The sequence below is a fragment of the Astyanax mexicanus genome, chromosome 12 (assembly GCF_023375975.1).
Source record: "Astyanax mexicanus isolate ESR-SI-001 chromosome 12, AstMex3_surface, whole genome shotgun sequence".
In the NCBI taxonomy this organism is placed as follows: domain Eukaryota; kingdom Metazoa; phylum Chordata; class Actinopteri; order Characiformes; family Acestrorhamphidae; genus Astyanax; species Astyanax mexicanus.
In genome coordinates this window covers 46,373,621-46,395,265 of record NC_064419.1, presented here as the reverse complement: position 1 = coordinate 46,395,265, position 21,645 = coordinate 46,373,621, and the positions used below count along the sequence as shown (strand labels likewise).

Below are 21,645 nucleotides of genomic sequence, written 5' to 3'. Positions count from 1 at the left end.
CTGGATGGAGAAGAGCTGCTTTGTGCAGTGGTCAGACTCTACCATCATTAATGCTACTGCTCTTGGTGAAAAATATGTGCCGCAGTGAATGTGTAAAGCGGCAATCAAAGCTAAAGGCGATCCAAATAAATATTAGACTTTTAACATGTGTTTTTATATATACTGTACATATAACATAATATATACAGTGTAGATAGGTGTATATATGTATGTATGCTTATGTGTGTGTATATATATTCATGTATATCTGAATATAAGCACCCACTGTTCTTTAGAGAAGCCTGAAAAAAAAAAAAAAAACAGGAACTGGCAGCATCTTTACAGTATGCAATACTCTGTGGCTTACGTGACACCATCTGCATGGTAAGTAAGGTTATAAAATATGCAGGCGTTTGAAAAGTATTGTTCCACTGCCTGCGTAAGAAATTCAGTTCCATGACCATTTATATCCTGGCTGATTTATTTATGATGCTGCCAGAAGGTGAGGTAGATGTAGAGAATGTGCCGGCTCCGGAACACACTGTGTTTCTGTGGCCTGGATTTACATTTGTTATTTGCCACTTTCTAAGGTCATGAGACTTTTTTCTTTGTGGTCAAACATACGTGCATATAAACACACACACACACACAAACATTTATACACACACATGCATACGCGGGCGCATGGTGGCTCATTTGTTGAGTCTTGGCAGATGAGTGTGTGTGTGTGTTTAAACAGGCATTCTGCTCCATCAGTGCACATTAGGCAGAACAGTGGTGCATGCCGCAGGGGAGGGGATCCTGTGAAACAGAGCTAACTGAGCTAGTTATGCAACGCAAGAGCCAGGCTGTAGGATTCCACATTACAGGAGAAACCCACAGTGTATATATAGTCTATATATGTTTTTTGGATACAACCGGGTTAGCACCCGAACATCCCTTTCAGACAGCTTCCTCTTACAGCGTCCACAGTTAATCCTGTTGGATGAAGTTCTGTGGTTGGTCCTTCTTGGTGGTATGCTGACATTACCCTGGATACCGTGGCTCTTGATGCATCACAAAGACTTGCTGTCTTGGTCACACATGCTCCAGTAAGACGATTGGTGCACCAGCAATTTGTCCTCTTTTGAACTCTGGTATGTCACCCATAATGTTGTGTGCATTGCAATATTTGGAGCAGAACTGTCCTCTTACCCTGCTAATTGAACCTTCACACTCTTTATGCTCTTACTGGTGCAATAATGTGCAATTAATGATAAAGATTGGCCACCAGGCTGCTCCAATTTAACCATGATGAAACCTCCCACACTAAAATGACAGGTGTTTCAGTTTCATTGTCAAACACCTGTATATGTATACAGTATGTGTGTGTTTGGTTGGGCGTGCCATATCATATCGAACACCATATCAATAATATCTTTAATGCTTTGGAATATCGTGAACGAAACGATATTATACCCTGAAATATGGTGCCATATCACCCACCCCTAATTATCACATGAGGGTACTACTTTTTTACTGTTTTTATCATAAGAAAAATTCACATTGTTCTCATTTCCCATTATATATCTACTAGAGACCCAGTCCAGTAGAGTCCAGTGTCATTTAATTTACTTTAATCCTGGATATATGGAGATATATGGAGTGCATTATTAGTATTATTAGTATCATGACATTCTGGATCATTGACTTCTGTTACAAATCTGATAAAATTCTTGTATTTTTTAATATGTCACTCAGGGGTGTACCATATCATATTGTATTCAGAAATAAAAAATAAAAAAAACAGTTTCTGGAACTGGTTTGCTGAAAAGCACCAAGGTTCTTAACTGGCAAAATACTACTTATACTACTAATACTAATAAGTACATTTGTGAGTTAATATACACAAACCCAATGGACCAAGTCATGATATTTCCATCCATCCATTAAAACAACAGTTATATATATATATATTTATACAGCTCTGGAAAAAATAAGAAACCACTTAAAAATGATGAGTTTCTCTGATTTTACCAAATTAAAAACCTCTGGAATATAATCAAGAAGGAAGATGGATGATCACAAGTCATCAAACCAAACTGAACTGCTTGAATTTTTGCACCAGGAGTAAAGCAGCATAAAGTTATCCAAAAGCAGTGTGTAAGACTGGTGGAGGAGAACATGATGCCAAGATGCATAAAAAAACTTTCTTTGCATTATTTGAGGTCTGAAAGCTCTGCATCTTTTTTTTGTTATTTCAGCCATTTCTCATTTTCTGCACATAAATGCTCTAAATGACTTAAATATTTCTATTCGGAATTTGGGAGAAATGTTGTCTGTAGTTTATAGAATAAAACAACAATGTTCATTCTATTCAAATATAAACCTATAAATAGCAAAATCAGAGAAACTGACTCAGAAACTGAAGAGTTTTTTTTTTTTTCATTTTTTCCAGAGCTGTATATAAAGTGGTGTGTGTGTGTGTGTGTGTGTGTGTCTGAGTGTATGGTGTGAGTGTGAGTGTAATAAAGCCCCCCCACGGATACCTGTGACCTGGTCGACGAGGATGCGGGAGGTGATGATTCGTCCGTACTGGGAGAAGAGCTGCTCCAGTTCTTTCTGGGTCATGGTCTTCGGCAGCCCACTCACGTACAGGTTAGCATCACGGATAGAGGCTGAGCTGGGCCGTGCGTATGACACCTGGGATACACACACACACACATACGCACACAGGTCAGTATATTATACAGCGTTTCATAAACACTGTTTCTCTCAGGCTCTGAGATCCTCCAAGTTTCACACATCAACAAAACCAGCGTGACACACACACACACACACACACACACACACACACACACACCTCCTGATATGAATAGTCCTTAGATATAGCAGTGATAGCTCACTGCTGGTTGACACAAGAGCAGAAAATCTAAATTATAAGTGGATGCCATATTCAAAAATTTGATAAATCAGAGCTTGATATAGAAAGAAATAAAAAATAAATGTATTTTTCATGTATAAAAACTAATTACTTAACAGTTTAAATATATACACTGATAAATGCCATATGTCTTGGGACATAAGTCTAGTATCTTGTCCATCTTGTCCCCTGATTTTGGCATTTCTCAAGAAAGCTAAAGAACAAATTTAGCCAAAAGTCGCCAGTCACTTTTTCAATCTTTACCATCCCTACTGCACTGTCTACTGTGGGTGGTAATAATGCCTAATATGATTTACACTGCTGTGGTGCCACATCCAACAGGTTAATACAATGTTCTTTAGCTTGGCAAAAGTCATGGGACACAATAGTTGCACAATTATGTAGAATTCAGTACAGTAGATACAGTATAAACATGCTTGGAGGAGAACACTAATTACTACTAATATAAGCTGTACCATGCAATTATACTCTTCAGTGATGCTCTGTTTTAGTTGTGTTTGTATAAATTGTATTAATTTGTTTGGTTTATAATCTATATACAAGTAATAATAATATAATACTACAAAATTGTAGGGTATTCATGCAATAACGAAATTTTTGGCAACATTACAAACCATTCATTTTTTTTTAATTACTGCAACAAAACAAACACTAACGTTTTTTTTTTAAGTATAAATTTAAAGTTTCATTAATTCTGTAGAAACAAACTTTTGTTAAAAAAAAATGTTTTTTTTTTTCTATTTACCAGTTACCAGTATGTTACCAAAACCCTGGTTTTATTAAATAATAATCAATCATAAAAAAATATTAGTATGTTTAGTATTTATCGTTTATCCTGATACCTGCTATTTCTTATAATTAATTTATTCTGTATTACTGCACTACCTCATATCAACATATTCATATATTCATGTATATATTCTTTTTTTTTTAGCATTTTTTAATTTTATTTATATCTTATAAGGTATAGTTAATATTTCAAATCTCAATTTAGAATCTTTTGTAGTCTTATATTTCTTAATGTGCTCTCTTACTGCACCACCCCTTATTATTGTTGTTTGTTTCTACTATCTATCTATCTATCTATCTATCTATCTATCTATCTATCTATCTATCTATCTATCTATCTATCTATCTATCTATCTATCTATCTATCTATATATGCATTTAACTGAACGTGAACAAGCAATTCAAAGTAAATACATAAGAAACACTAAATAAATATAAAATCTATGGTTTTCAAGAATATTCTGATATAACAATTTGGATTTTTTTCTTATGATATCAGTATTTTTAGGAGATATTATACAATTATGCTATACAATATGACACACCGCTAGTATAGATATATGTACCACATACATAAGAAGTGAGATGATAGAAGGCTATGCATTTAAAATAGTTACTAAAAAAATGCAGGAAGTTCATTAAAAAATACAATTCCTTCACACTAGAGTTTATTTACAGTGCTCACAAACACACATGGTGATATGATCAGAAGAGAAAGAGAGAGAAAAGAAAGAAAGAAAGAAAGAAAGAAAGAAAGAAAGACGCTGGCAGTTTCAGTACGATGGTAAAAAACACTCTGGAACCTTCTGTTTGTAGAAGCAGTGAGAGCCAAACCATCTACACCTCTCTCTCTCTCTCTCTCTCTCTCTCTCTCTCTCTCTCTCTCTCTCTCACACACACACACACACTCTTACACACACACACACATTATACTCCATCTCTTTCTCTCGTACACTAACACAATATGCTCATACCATCCTCAACTTGTCAAACTCAGTAGCACCTTGGACAGCTCCTCTCTTTCTCTCTCTCTCTCTCTCTCTCTCTCTCTCTCTCTCTCGCGCTCACTCTCTCACTAACACACTGTACTCCACCTCTCTCTCCTCCTGTCATTCACTTCCTGACACATTCTCGTTTCAAGTTTGTCACTCTCTGTTAGACTCACACTCACGAGACACTTTTTTACCGTACAGTTTTTCGGCATACTGATTGAATATAAAATAAAATAACATTACTGTTCCCAGTGTCTTCTGCTGAGAAGTGTTGGACACGTCCAGGCATCTGCGCTGTTAAAATAGCAATCCGCCAGTGTCAGAGCTCACCTGCCTCAGTGACACGCTATTTGGTTTATTTCAAGTTACGCTTAAAATTAACCACACCCATGATTAATTAAGAGAATTAGTACATGCCTTTTGTGCGTTTTAAGCCGCACAAGGTGTACTTTTCCCGTCTTTACGATAGCAAAGACACACTGAACTTTAAGGTGCACAGATCTATACAGCTCTAAATGCCACATACACATACAGACACACATATAGATCTATATAGTGTATTTCTAAACTAAAAACTAAAGATCTATTTGGGTTTACCCACAGTCCTTTTCCTTTGCATCCTCTGTAGAAATGCATATCCAATGTCCAAATTCTAGCAATTTCTCATTTCAATTTTCTTATCATTACAACTAAGCTGAATTTCAAATTATCCTCAATCCTCAATTTATTCCAGTTCTCCACGTAGGTTTTATCTCCCCTCAAACATACAAAAAAAACAAGAGAGCACTTAAAAATGATGAGTTTCTTTGATTTTATCCAATTAAAAACCTCTGGAATATAATCAAGAGGAAGATGGACGATCACAAACCATCAAACCACCAAACTGAACTGCTTGAATTTTTGCACCAGGAGTAAAGCAGCATAACGTTATCCAAAAGCAGTGTGTAAGACTGGTGGAGGAGAACATGATGCCAGGATGCATGAAAAAAAATAGTGATTAAAAACCAGGGTTATTCCACCAAATATTGATTTCTGAACTCTTAAAACTTTATGAATATGAACTTGTTTTCTTTGTATTATTTGAGGTCTGAAAGTTCTGCATCTTTTTTGTTATTTCAGACATTTCTCACTTTCTGTAAATAAATGCTCTAAATTACAATATTTTTATTTGGAATTTAGGAGAAATGTTGTCTGTAGTTTATAGAATAAAACAACAATGTTCATTTTACTCAAACATAAACCTATAAATAGCAAAATCTGAGAAACTGATTCAGAAAATGAAGTGATCTCTTTGAGCTCTATATACTAGTATTTGAATTAACACTGCTAATAGAAATACAATTGCATTTTGCTTTTCTTTCATTTATTCTTTTATGTACATTTAAACAGCTCCTATAAAAACTGGCGTTTTTAGAAGAACGAGTGCGATGAATCTCAGTTAATCACCGAATATTGGGTACCACTTTAAAATAAGACTACCTTTATAAAGGGTTCATGAATGGTTTATTAATGAGTTTATTAATGTTTATTAGTTAGGTTGCAAATGTTTAAAAAATAGAAATGTCAACAGTGAGCTATAAATTTGCAAATTTGATTCCAGACTAATTTATACTGTCAAACCTCAGATCTTTCTGAATACTGATCTTACCTTATGTTTTCCATAAACCTTTCATATTAAGTATTTAAATATTTGTAAGTATGTTTAACTATTAATTATAAATTAAATGACTTGAAGTTGAATTAAATTAGTAAGCAAACATAGGATCACTGTTGCCTTTTCAGTTGATGTGTTGTAACTATTAATCAATGGTTTATAAAGCATTTACAAACTATTAATAATAATAATAATAATAATAATAATAATAATAATAATAAATAATAAACTAATTTCTAAACCATTTAAAACCCTTTATAAGGATAGTCTTATATTAAAAGTGGTACTAAATATTGTACCACTATTTTAAAATTACGTGAACACGATACTGGGTTCACGAGAACGAGACGAGACAAGATTTAAAAATACAATTTTAAAGAAAACGTCAAAAATGAAAAATGGCTTGAAAACGCAAACTTAACACTCACACATTGATTCTATGAGAAATAGAAATTAGAATAAGAATAAAAAAATAAAAATAAAACTTTTCTAGGTCTTTTATAGTGCAAACAATAAGTTCAAACCACAACCAGTCATATTAAGACTATGGTTTGTGTTTTTTTCTCCTAAATCTCTTGTAATTTAACTATTCATAACCATAACCAGTCATATTAAGACTATGCTTGAAGTGAAACAGAGACAGAACATGTTTTTTTAATACAGTACAGAGCTAAGGGATTAGTACAGCTGTCTATGAAACAGTCAGGTGTAGGATTTACTTACAGTATTTATATATGGTTTGTGTTTCCACTGGAGCCAAAATGCAGCCAGACATACAACTTAAAAGCAGCAGAAGCATCTTCTATACAAATACCTGAATTTTCCTCTTCTGCTCAGCCACCACACTCGCTGCTATCACTACTGGGTTGCCAGATCCCGCATAAAAATCCACTCTAAACTGTTTTTTCCCCACGAGACAGGTTTAAGCTTGACGAGAAATATCTTCACGTTTTAATCTCGTGAGATCTCGTGCCACGAGATCTCGTCACATCACTAGTCCTCATCTACCTTTTCTGAGAATTTCCCACTAGTTACTACCATCAAAATCTATATCTGTCTCTATCTGCGCGTTCTCTCTCTCCCCCTCAGTCTCATTACAGCAGATCAGCCTTAATTCATGATGGAGAGATGCTTCTGCCTGTCCCTCAGACTCTGGAGTCGATGTAATCCCCTCCCATTAGCGGAAAGAGCAGCCATTGCTCTCCATGTTTCCATCACTGCTGACATTTGGACTCCAGAGCCATCAAATGCTGTTACAGTAATACAAACAGTGAGATGAAGACGTGCAGACATTCTGCAGTAATCTCCTGAAATCCAGTTAAAGTGAGAAGGCAAAAGGCACGCAGCCCTGCCAGCCTCCTCACCCTCCTCACCCTCCTCAGCCTTCTGCTCTCTCTCTCTCTCTCTCTCTCTCTCTCTCTCTCTATCTCACATTCTTTTTTTTCTCTGCTTTTTTTTTCCACGTCCTTCTCTTCTTTTCTTTCCATGTCAAGCAGCTCCAGATGTCGGATCTATCACCACCCTGTCTGCCTGTGAGAAGAGAGTGTGTGTGTGTATAAGTGTGTGTGTGTGTGTAAGTGTGTGTGTGTGTGTGTAAGTGTGTGTGTGTGTGTATATAAGTGTGTGTGTGTGTTCTCTAGAAAGACGTGCATGTACATCTAATTGAGGATGTGTGTGAGGAGTGTGTGTGTGTGAGTGCGTGCATGTGAGAATGATTTTGTGTGAGGAGTGTGTGAGTGAGTGTGTGTGTGTGTGTGTGTGTGTGTGTGTGTGAGAAGTGTGTGTGTCTCGGCAGCACGTGGCTCTGCTCTTGACGCCCTCGGTAGGATTGTTCCTCTCACACCTCGATCGGAAGGCAGTGCTGGAGTCAGGCTGTGAAACAGCGAAGTGTCATGAAGACACACACACACACACACACTCTCTCACTTAATACACACACACATATGCACAAGAAAAGTGTGTATCAGGAGTGCTGACACTCCCACCGTCTCTTTCCTTCACTCTATAACTTTTCTCTCCATTTATATCATCCCTCATTCATCTGTTTTAACCCTGCTTTAATCTAGAGTTTAGATTCTCTGCCCGAATCTGATCTGAGTCGGGTCGAGATTTCCCACCACTTTCCTCAGGCTGGTTTGGGTCAGGCTTAAAAAAATGGTCTGTGACATAGGCGTCTGTTTTTTAATGCTATTTTTATTTTATATAAAGCTATGGCGTGATAAGATAGATAGGTAGGTAGGTAGATGGATAGATGGATAGCAGGTAAGGTAGGAAGGTAGGTGAGTAGGAAGGTAGATGGATGGATGGATGGATGGATGGATGGATGGTAGGGAAGGTAGGTACTGTAGGTAGGAGGGTAGATGGATGGATGGATGAATGGATAGTAGGTAAGGTAGGAAGGTAGGTAGGTAGGAAGGTAGATGGATGGATAGTAGGTAAGGTAGGAAGGTAGGTAGGTTGGAAGGTAGATGGATGGATGGATGGATAGTAGGTAAGGTAGGAAGGTAGGTAGGTAGGAAGGTAGATGGATGGATGGATGGTAGGGAAGGTAGTTTGGTAGGAAGGTAGATGGATGGATGGATGGATGGTAGGGAAGGTAGTTTGGTAGGAAGGTAGATGGATGGATGGATGGATAGATAGTAGGTAAAGTAGGAAGGTAGGTAGTTAGGTAGATGGATGGATGGATGGATGGATAGTAGGGAAGGTAGTTTGGTAGGAAGGTAGATGGATGGATGGATAGTAGGTAAGGTAGGAAGGTATAGGTAGGAAGGTAGATGGATGGGTGGATGGATGGATGGATAGTTGGTAAGGTAGGAAGGTAGGTAGGAAGGTAGATGGATGGATGGATGGATGGATGGATAGATAGAAAGATAGATAGAAAGATAGTAGGTAAGGAAGGAAGGTAGGTAGGAAGGTAGTTATGAAGGTAGATGGATGCATGCATAAATGGATTGATGGATGGATGGATGGATAGATAGTAAGTAAGTAAGGTAGGTAGGTAGGTAGATGGATGCTTGGATAAATGGATGGATGGATGGATTGATGGATAGATAGTAAGTAAGTAAGGTAGGTAGGTAGGTAGGTAGGTAGGTAGGTAGATGGATGCATGGATAAATGGATGGATGGATGGATGGATTGATGGAAGGATAGATAGATAGATAGATCTAGTAAACTAGTAGTTTACTAGTAGATAAACTAGTAGTGCAAAATAATAATCTTCACAATATACCAAAGCAACAAATCAAACTGTGTTTTAAAAAAGTTTTTAAAAAAGCGCAGTGCACACTCCACATGTCCGTATTAAGCACTTGACCTGCAATGCTGTGCTGGGAAGTGCATAGCCTATTACTGTGTTTGTGTTTTTTTGCACATAGACTATAACTCAATGTAAAATTGAGTTCAATTGTTTAGAAATTCAGACATCCTTCTTGTAGCCTAATTTACCAATGTTTAGGCCAGTGGATAATTGTTCGCATTGTTTGTGTTATAATCGTTCAATAGTGGGTCTATGCTTCTTCAGTGTTGCAATGTTAATTAACATCACTCTGAACAGATTTCACTCATTCAAACATCCCCAAAATGTATTTTAAAAGCTCTATGCTCTACTTACTAAAAAAAATATTTGGTTTAAATCAGGCTCAGGCTCAAAATGACAGTGTATGGGGCGGATCGGGTCAGGCAGAAGGTGCACAGGCTAGGGCCGGGTCAGGCTGGATATTTTGGGCCCGATCTAAACTCTAACGATAGTTAAGATGGTTCAGAGATGGTGCTTCTTAGATCTCCAGCTGTTGTCTTTATGTATAAGTGTATAAGCTGCATCCTTCCATCTTAGACTGGGAAGCGTGTGCTGTCCATGGTGCTGCTTCTCAAACCTCACTCAAGTTTCAGTACCAGTGCTCTGGACAGCTCCAGATAACATGTGCATACATTTTAAAATGCAACTAACTGATTCACCTTACTTAATCTGGATCCAGATTAATTGCTGTTATTGCTGAATGCAAAATAACTGGATCTGTTGTAAGATACAGCTCTGGAAAAAAATAATTAGGGAATAATTATGAGGGAATAAATGATGAGTTTCTTTGATTTTACCAAATTAAAATATAAACTGAGCTCAAGAGGAAGCTGGATGATCACAAGCCATCAAATCAAACTGAACTGCTTGAATTTTTGCACCAGGAGTAAAGCAGCATAAAGTTATCCAAAAGCAGTGTGTAAGACTGGTGGAGGAGAACATGATGCCAAGATGCATGAACAAAACTGTGATTAAAAAACAGGGTTATTTATTAAACCAATTTTTGCATCTTTTTATTATTTTCATTCTCATTTTCTGCAAATAAATGTTCTACATGACAATATTTTTATTTGGAATTTGGAATGGATTAAGAGTGGAATAAGAGAGGAAAATAACAAAAGTTATTTTCCAGTCATTCCACTTTCTATTTTTTTCTTTCTAATTCTATTCCTCCATTCTATTCTATGTTTCCGTCAAGCTTTCTATTCCCCCTTATGTTCTTTCATAACCAGTATTTTTAGCCACTCTTCTCTTTCCTCACTATCCTTCCTTCCATTGCGCTTTTCTCTTCCGCCCCTTTTTTTCACAATTTTCTTATGCTTTTCATTTGTTCTCACCATCTTTTCTTCTTTTCTCTCTCTCTCTCTCTCACACACACACACACACACACACACACTCTCACACACACACACACACACTGCTTCCACAAACACTCAAGTCTATCTCTGTATGCAGTCAGAGGTAATGAAGCAGGAGTCATCTTTCGTGACTTAGTATCCCCCACACACACACACACACACACATAGATCTAGAACTGTACTCAACACACACACATACGCCCCATGTATCATGATCAATGTGACTCTTTTCCTATCTTTAACACACACACACACTAACACACACACACACACACAGAAGAAAAACACCGCAAACAAACAAAGACGGTCCACAATGCGGATCTCTCAGCAGGACTCCATCTGAAGCAGCCGGTCGGCGAGTGCTCTAACATCTTTTCCTTTCTCCTCCTCTTTTCTCCGGCCTTTCTCCATCCATCTCAGCGTGAGGCGATGGAGCGTCTCTTCCATCTCCAGGCTTTGATCAGCCCTTATCCTGTCTCTCCTCTACTTCACTGTGTGAACCCTTTTCTTTACACTAACGCCGGCCGCCTCAATGAGCCTTCCTCTCCACTAATACAGAGCGCGAGAGCGAGAGAGAGAGAGCGAGAGATTGAGAGAGGGGGAATGAATCCTCTCGTACTACTCGTCTAATAAGTGTTTGAAGGTCATCAGGCTCGTGTGTGAAAAGCACGCTGTGAGCCACAGGCCTCCCCAACCTCCCAGAACATCTAAAGAAGACCAGGGATGAAGACAGAGCAGCTAACACATACAGACAGAGAGAGAGAGAGAGAGAGAGAGAGAGAGAGAGAGAGGGGGGGGGTAAGAGGAATAGAGAGAGATTGAGAGAGAGAGAGGGGGTAAGAGGAATAGAGAGAGAGAGAGAGAGAGAGAGAGGGGGGTAAAAGGAATAGAGAGAAAGAGAGAGAGAGAGAGAGAGAGAGAGGGTAAGAGGAATAGAGAGAGAGAGAGAGGGGGTAAAAGGAATAGAGAGAAAGAGAGAGAGAGGGGGTAAGAGGAATAGAGAGAGAGAGAGGGGAGAGAGAGGTAGAGAGAGGGGAGAGAGAGAGGGAGGTAAGAGGAATAGAGAGAGATTGAGAGAGAGAGGGGGTAAGAGGAATAGAAAGAGTTAAGACAAATAGAGAGAGATGGAATAAGAGGAATAGAGAGAGAGAAGAGAGGGGGTAAGAGGAATAGAGAGGGATTAAGAGAGAGATGGGGTAAGAGGAATAGAGGGAGAGACAAAAATTAATAGAAGAGAAAGAAAAACAAGAGAAAGGACAGGGAGGAAAAGTAAGGAGGACAGAGGGTGAGGAGACAAAAAGGATTTAATGGAGGAAGGGGAGAAACAGATGAAAAAGATGTATAGATGAGTAATGGAGAAAAAAGGAGGAATGGATGGAGAAAGAGAAGAAGTAGAGGGGAAAAGAAAGGTGGTTGGTTAAGAAAGGGAGGAATAGAATGAGACCAAACTGGGAGTTAGGGATAGTATAGATAGTATAGAGTTCAGATTGAGGTCGGATCACATTTTCACCACAAATAAATCGTTTTAAAGTTAATTTAGAAATGAACCAAGATCCACTAAACCTGCGCTTATGTTTAGAGTGTGTTGGAAAGAGTGTGTGTGTGTGTGTGTGTGTGTGTGTGTAGAAGTGCAGCAGGAAGCTCAGTGACGATGAGTAAAAAACACACAGTGACTCATTTCATCTCTGACGGACGACAAGCTGAGCCTGAAACCAGCACTACAGTCGAGTCACCACACACACACACACACACACACACACACACACACACACACACGGACACACACACACACACATGGCCACCTGGTACTGCCACTCTGGAAACCGCCCATGTTTAGAAGTGCTGCCCTGTTTCAACAACAGTTCTGACAGACTACCTCTCTCTCTTTCTCTTTTTACCATCACTCTCTTCTTCTCCATCTCTACCTCCTACTGTTTCTTTATTCCACAACCACCAACACAGCTCTCCTGTTCTTTCTCAACATTACTTTTATTCTTTTGTTCTCTTTTAATCTCTCTTTTAATGGAAACAACTCAAATATCTCCTTGATTTTATTATAAAATTACATTCTGATAAAGTGGAAGATTGATGCAAAGCGACTTCCTACACTCCTATACTACCCTTTACTCATCTATACTTCCTACAATACCCAATAAGTACCCTATAATCCCTATATTACCCTATACTCCCTAATATGTCCTACCTATACTTCCCTTTATTACTTATCTTTACAGCCATATACTCCCTTATGTTCCCTACCTATACTACCCTATGCTCCCCTATATTTCCCTTTATTACTTATCTATACTACCCTATACACCTTTATATACTACCCTTTACTCCTCTATATTACCTTATACTTCCTATTCCACCCTTTTCTACCTAATACTACCTTATATTTTCTACCCTATAAACTACCCTATAGTCTGTATTCCCCCATATTCCTGTATACTTTCATACATTGCCTTTTCCACTCTACTCTACCATATACTCCCTTATATTCTCTACCTATACTACCCTATACTCCCTATACTCCCCTATATAATCTATCTCTACTACCCTGTACTCCCAATACTAGCCTTTACAGCCCTATAAACTACCCAACACTCCCTATTCCTCCCTATATTCCCTTATACGACCATATGCTACTCTATACTTCCTATATTCCCCTTTACTCCCCTATATTCCCTATATATACTACCCTGTACTCCCTATACTACTCTATTGTTTTCTATATTCCAAAAGATACGACCTATACTAACTATATTATGCTATACTCCCTATTCCTCCATACTCTACCCTATACTCCCTTATATTCTCTACACATACTATCTTATACTTCCTATACTCCCCTATATTCCTACCTATACTACCCTATACTCCCTGTACTGCTCTATTGTTCCCTATATTCCTTAAATATACTACATATACTCCTTATTACACCCTTTTCTACCGTATACTTCCTTATATTTCCTACCTATACTATCCTATACTCCCAATGGTAGCCTATACAGCCCTATAAACTATCCTACACTCCCTATTCCTCCCTATTTCATCCAATATTACCCTATACTATCATATACTACTCAATACACCCTATGTCCCCATTACTTCCCTATATTCTCTATATATGCTACTCTGTACTCCCTGTACTGCTCTATTGTCCCCTATATTCCTGAAATATACTACATATACTCCTTATTCCACCCTTTTCTACCGTATACTTCCTTATATTCCCTACCTATACTATCCTATACTCCCAATGGTAGCCTATACAGCCCTATAAACTACCCAACACTCCCTATTTCTCCCTATATTCTCTTATACGGTCATATACTACCCTTTACTCCCTATAATCGCCTTTACTCCCCTATATTTCCTATATATACTACCCTGTACTCCCTGTACTACTCTATTGTCCCCTATATTCCCTAAATATACTACCTATACTCCTTATTCCACCCTTTTCTACCGTATACTTCCTTATATTCCCTACCTATACTACCCTATACTCCCAATACTAGCCTATACAGCCCTATAAACTATCCTACACTCCCTATTCCTCCCTATTTCATCCAATATTACCCTATACTATCAAATACTACTCAATACACCCTATGTCCCCATTACTTCCCTATATTCTCTATATATACTACCCTGTACTTACTATACTAGCCTATACTAATCTATACAGCCCCCTATATTCCCTTATACTATCATATACTACTCTATACTGCTCAAACTCCTCTACACCATTTTATACTCCCTACTATACACTCCATATATGATATTGGAATGAAAACCCAGGGTCTCTCTCTCTTTCTCTGTCTCTCGTTTTCTCTCTCTCTCTCTCTCTCTCTCTCTCTCTCTCTCTCTCTCTCTCTCTCTCTCTCTCTCTCTCTCTCTCTCTCTCTCTCTCTCTCTCTCCGTGACCGGGTGCTGTGTTTGTTAGTCTAAGCTGGGGAATCCGATCTGATTAGATTAGGGTGGATGTAAGTGAGAGGCCAGGGATTATAAAGCAGATGATGGCACACACACAGCCCGATTACGGCGTGACTCAGACAAAAAAATAATAAATAAAGGAACATCGTTCAGGATTTACAGTCTAAAGCAGCTGCTTCTAAATTTACACTAAACACGCTGTTCGGGGGAAATGCAGGAGGTTATGTTTCTCAGCTGAATAAACATAAAGTACCATTGACACTAACCGCTCCGCCAGCAGCGAGCGTTCCACATCCTCAGCCTGCCGCTCCTCTCTACCCGGCTTTAGTATTAAAAAAAAAAAAAAAAAGGCATTCGAGGCGGCTACTTAGCATTTTAGCATCATTTCATTATACATTCTATTTTTCCTTTTTCGTCTGACTCCATGATTTGACATTTGGAGATGCATTTGCATATCAATTACACTATTTTCCCTTTTCTCCCCTCAGTCGCTCTCCTATTTCCTTCTGCATCTTAATGAGGCGGATTTCCCCTCCTCTCGCTTTGTGTCGCAGCACTGCCGCCCAGCACGAGTCAATACACACCACATGTGCTAATCAATGCAGCTCCACTGGCAGGAATGGTGACAGGAAACATTCGGTGAATTGACTCGTGCAGTTGTGAGAAATGGCTGATGACTAATTGGGGAGGAAAAGCAAGAGCATATTGCCACCCAAATGAGATATTGTTCCATTACCGCCGCGCCATATCATAACAAAATCAGCAGCACACACTTACTGCTGTCACACTCACACACACACACTAATACACACATACCCCTTACATACACACACATATACTCACACAATCACAGAAATAGATTTATAGATATATATATTATTGCTGTCATATCAGAAGACTGTACATAGGGCGTAGGGTTGCAGCAGTATGCCATTACTCGCTATAACATGGCATTAAAATCGTATAGAAGGTTATTTTACTGTGTGTATGTTCACTTAATATTAGTATTGGAAATAAAAAATGCAACTCAACCAAGAATGAATTGAGAATTTGTCATGTAGAATAGAATAGAATAATAAACCAAAGATGTTTTACATACACGTCCATTAATAAACTAATAAATGGTTTCAAGCTTCATCTATAGCAGTGCTTTTGTTCAATCAAAAATCAAATACACTGTAATGTTCTCGTCCTGTTCCGTGTCCTCCCTTTATCCGCCTCCTCATGTTTTTTTTTCCCATGTGCTCCTTAGCACATGGCCCTGTTGTGTTCTCATGGTTGTCATTTGTAGCTCCGCCCACTTGTTACATGTCCCCAGGTGTTTCTTGTTTCCTGTCATTTTCCGAGTATATAGAGCCCCTTTGTTTTAGCGTTTGTTTGTAGGATCTTGTGCATTTTTTTTCACATCGATCAGGTTGTTTCTGTGTTTCTTTGTTTTCCAGTCATATTGTATCATAGTATCTTTGTTGTTAAGTTGTTTTGTTTTATTTCCTGTTCGTAAATACATACCTCATCATACTGTAATGAGATGCTATATTTATTAGATGGTTATCATACTGCAAAAATCTCATAACTTTTAACAAAAATAGAATTAAGCTGAGCATTCTATGCTAAACATTTTAATTTCTTAAGCAGGACTATAGTAACCAGGGGTCAGCAATGGCTAGTCCCACTGGTGGAACTGTACTAACTAAAGGCTTTTTTTTGTTTTCTTTGTTTTTTCTTTTTTTCCATTGTAAATTTAATATTAAGACTATAAGACTAATATTAAGACTATAATGCTGAATTATTTAGGAAAGAAATGTGTTAAACAAACCTGAATATGTTTTATACTTATATATATTTATCTTTGAGGACAGATCTGCACACTCTTGGTATTTTAATCTCAGTGTCTTCATGAAGGAGAGTCTACTATTTCTATTTCCAGTATAAGAGCAATAACATATATTCTATATACTTCTGTATAGTCTGTATAGAGGTTGTTTGACAGTACCTTGATAGTTTTGGTTTGAAGTCTGAGTCCATTTAACGTATTGATGGCTTTCTCTGCATCCTTTGGGTCAATGTAGTTGACGAAACCATATCCAAGGCTCTGTCCTGTGAGAAAGAAACAAGAGAAAGAGAAAAACAGAACTGTTAATGCTGTGCATTAGCAAGAACTTGCCAATACAATATGTTTTGGGATACAGGTGATGCGATTTTATATATGGCAATATATTACAACACAAAGCATTTGTTCTTAAGGCACCGAAATGGATAGCACCGCCTTGCATGTCTACATTGTTTGAGAACAAGTAAGCATATATTTCGATTGTACTAATATTGATTTTGATAGTCTAGACAGCAAAACATTTATGTGAAATCCATATTGACTTGAAGGATTGAAGTTCAATCCTTTTTGTGCTTTGACTCCAATGTGATTGGCTGGGAGGCGTTATATGAATGACGTTATCAGCCGGTAATGCACTGTAACCGAAGCTCTCCATGTATTACTCCGCCACATACAGGTAACCTAGCAACGATGCAGCGCTTACAAACCAAACAGCGCAGCTACAAACAGAGCAACAAAGGAACAATTTTAACTGGCGGAATGTTTATTTTATAACCAAACAGATCCTATTTTCTCGTCCTCTTTTAACTCTTTTCAAAATCTTTCAGTAAACACTAAAAATGGAACTGTGGTATAATCGCAACAATACACTTTAGGTTTGTGCTATAACTTGTAATATTGGCACTGCTATTATTACACATTATTGCACTCCGTCTCGTGTATTATTACTTAATTACATTCTACATATATTTACTAATCAGTGTATAGATGCAAAGCAATGCAAACTAGTCCTAAATTATGACAATGAGGAAAAAATGTAGAAACTACTGGCAGTATTGAGGAGAAGAAACAAACAAACAAACTGTGCATCATAAAGTATCTTTACTCACTCATTTAAAGGCGGGTCTGAATACCTTTTTATTTATAGTGTTTATTAGTGCTTTATCCTAGATTTTTTTTATTATTGTAGTATTATTATTATTTTAGTTCTGCTTTTAATTGTTTTTAGTTGAATATTTTATTCATTATTATTTATTTGTATATATGGTAACACTTTATATGAGTGTCATGTCCATTAGACTCTATAAACATATTTATAACACGTTATAATACATTCATAAAGCATTATAAACTTGTTTATAGATATTTATATAATAATGTAGAACAAATTATATACATGCTATATGCATGCTTCCTATGAACTGTGATTATAATGCATCATAAGGTGTGCTTGCAATGTACCACACATCTGGAATAAAATATCATATATCTGTTACTAACAACTGAGGAAATATATGACATCTGTCACTTTATTTAGAGTGTACAACGATACATTATAAGAATGCATAAACTAATCTTAGTATATAACACAAAACATCTTATAACACAGCTGATTTGTGCATTATGATTGCAATAGATAATGCATAATTGTGGAATCTTTATCTTGACAATCTTAATTTGCAATATGTTGCTCTTTTTTACTTTTCCTGTGGCTCTTGGCTACACTGAAAATGGTTAAAGCTCACCTTCCGTCGTTTTTTCTTTCATTTTAAAATGTCTAGTTGTGGTCTCTAGTATGAATGAATGACATGTGAGCCGTTTTTGTAAAAAAAAAGTGCTCAGGTGTCTCTGTATAGCTCTTTTTTAATGGACTGTTTTAGGGGTGTGTCCAAAATGACCGGATTCCAGCTTTGCTCATGAATATTCATACATGCAAACAGCATGCAAATATCTCTCCTCTGATTGGCTAGGAGCACTGCGACGCCCCTCCGCCGCTCTGCCGCTCACTGCCTCCCACCTCCTAACTGATGAGCGGTGATGTTGCGTCGCTTCAGCTCCGCCTCTGGGAGTTTCTCGAGCCAAGGTGGGCTGGTCTGTGAGTTTCTGCCTACGTAGGCAGAAAGATAATTCAAAATTCACCCGTTTTTCGGAGGGGGGGAGGGGGGATTTCTTTGCTTAGCTCCTGCAGACAATGGGGGCTGCAAAACAGTTTAATGTGCAGGTGTACACATTCAACTCGGAGAGACCTACTGTATTCCACAAAAAACAAGAAAAATCGGATTTTCGCGGAAGGTGAGCTTTAAAGAATAAAGAATGATGATGAAATATATGATGAAAGTCTATTATAGTACTGTTTTAAACTACATATTATCATTTTGATATTGTTGGCATCATTATTTGTATTTATATCATACATTACTATGTAATTAATGTTGTATTGGTTAGTGTAATATATAGGAATATCAGTTTGCTATAGTGAATATTGGCCAGCCGTAGTGTGCATATCTGGAAAAAGGTTATATGAAGTAAATGGAGTAAATGGAGTGAGCTGCTAAAGATCTAACACTCCCTCATACAGAGCTTCAGGGATGAGTCGTGCTGTGCTTAATGATACACAACACTGTCTTACGCTCTTCTTCCTCCCTATTTCCTTAAATGGCCCAGGGCAGTTAATAGCATATATATATATATATATATATATATATATATATATATATATATATATATTTGTGTGTGTGTGGGTCCAGCTGATGCCGTTTCTGCTGCAGTAGAGCTAGGCAGGGGTTATCTGTCACCATTCGTTTCAGCTTTAGCCTAAGGGTAAAGGGAAGCCAACTGAGGCAGTAACTTCAGTCACAGGAATTCCACCCACCACCCTAACCAACGCACACACACACTCACACACACACACACATGCTCAAAAAAGCTTAACAGTGGAGAGCTCAGCAGGACGCCACCACCAGGTTCTTCACTGGAGATAAAACACCACCGCATACGGCATACATACATAAACACATTTTCACAGTATGTGTTATGATAACGGCTGCTGACGACTCTCGTAAATCTGCAATATTTGCAATATTACTCATAAAATCTGAAGAGTCTGAATAGTGTCTTCATCAATAATTTACAATCATACACGTTAGAAATTTGGATTGCACTATAAGATTTAAATCTTATAAATCTATAAATTTCAGCGCTGGTTCTGAGGAGATTAACCAAAAGAAAATTGAACAAACTGTTCATGTGCAACTGAATGCCTGGGTATGTAAAGTATAGCTTAACTCACTCTCACTATTAAAATGCGTGTCTGAGTACTGTTTAATTTCTTTTTTACATATTGTAAAAAATGCACATATGCTATTGTAGTTTAGGATTAAGTCTACACTAATGATTGTGGTAGTCTGGAAGTGAGTGAGGTGTGTTCAGGTAAATTTCTGGCGTGTTTCTATATTAGCAGCAGAAACAAATACAGGTCTGTGCGCCACTGACTGATTAAAACCCTGACAACAGTCAACAGTCAGCTGCCCAATCCTATATTAGCCATGCAGGAGTGCCGTGCGCACTGCGAATCCAGGTTTTAAATCATCATTAATAAACAGAATAAATAATAAAATTTCATTGCTGATCCCTTAAATGAGCTGCTGGTCTATCTTCACAGTGTGAACAAGCAGGTCAGAATTCCTTAAAAGCTCTGTGCTGTTAAGATAGGAAGGCGCCAAAGTCAGAGCTCACCTGTCTCTTAAAGGGAATGATTACTGGCACACTGATTGGTTTATTTCACGTTATGCCTAAAATTAAACACACCTATGATTAATTAGGTGCATCCAATCAGCAATAGGTCTGGTAATGCAGCTGGCCATGGCATTATATATGTGTATAATCAAGAAAAGCTCTTGAGATCACAGCAGTTTGTGGATAAGCACGGTCCTGTTAGAATAGCTAGTGCACTAGAGTGTGTGTTTGTTCAGAAAATGTAGAGCCACTGATTGCAGGACCACATTAGCATTAAGTTAGGCTCTCAAAATGCCTGTATTTAAGACCAAAGGTGATCTTTGAAGAACAAGATATTGCAATGTCTGTTTTTTCCCCCCGATATTGAGCAGCACCACAGCGAAAGTCCATTATTTCCTTTGCAGCCTTTAAAAAAACAGCTACAGAAAAACTCACGCCACGGTCTGAGTGCGAATACGGAGAGGGAAGATGTCTCAGCAGTGTTTGTGGTCTGTTTTGAAACAGTTAATCTGGAATAACTGGAATAAATGATTCTGAACAAAGCCTGGAGAAGAGCTGCGCACATAAAAACGCTACACTCATTCCCCTGCAACAATACGCAGAGTCAAAGCCTCCAAGATGGAAATGTCATCTGCCTGAAATCTATCTCTCTCTCACACACACACACACACATTCACACTCGCGCACACACACACACGCACTCGCGCGCACACACGCAGGCGCAGGCGTGGGAGAGAGCCGTGTGCAGATTGTGGGCCAACATAGGCTGGCTTGGCTTTCACTGTCATAACACGAACTCTCTCAGCGTGCACACAGCCCAGCAGGCTAACACACCACGCCACAGCTTTCTCTCATACACACACACACACACACACACACACATAGGCCTGGTAATGTAACAAAGCTATTTAAACTATTTAAACTATATAGTACTAACTCAGGTATTTACTACTATTCAGTTGAAATACAGGTAATTTTACCAACATAGGAAATTGTACCACTAAACTAAAAATTAAGATAGATACACAAGTATACAGCAGAAATACATATAATTATGCCAGTATACGGTAGAAATAGAGGTAAATATACCAATATACAGTAGAAGTACAGGTAATTAGACCAGTATATAGTAGAAAAATGGGTAATT

The 21,645-nt window shown here is 37.9% G+C and overlaps 1 protein-coding gene across 8 annotated transcripts in view; it reads right to left on the bottom strand.

Moving 5' to 3' along the window:
* The window catches only part of elavl4 (ELAV like neuron-specific RNA binding protein 4), a 176,947-nt gene that overhangs the window by 37,535 nt on the left and 117,767 nt on the right, over positions 1–21,645 (bottom strand). For 6 of the 8 annotated variants that reach the window (XM_049486068.1, XM_049486069.1, XM_049486070.1 and 3 more), the window contains 2 exons: positions 16,926–17,029; positions 2,509–2,661 (listed from right to left, as the gene is read on the bottom strand). In XM_049486068.1, the coding sequence (XP_049342025.1) occupies positions 2,509–2,661; positions 16,926–17,029 (257 nt within the window). Of the gene's footprint in view, positions 1–2,507; positions 2,662–16,925; positions 17,030–21,645 lie in introns of all 8 variants that reach the window. The other 2 variants (XM_022671020.2, XM_022671022.2) reach the window with 1 other exon arrangement.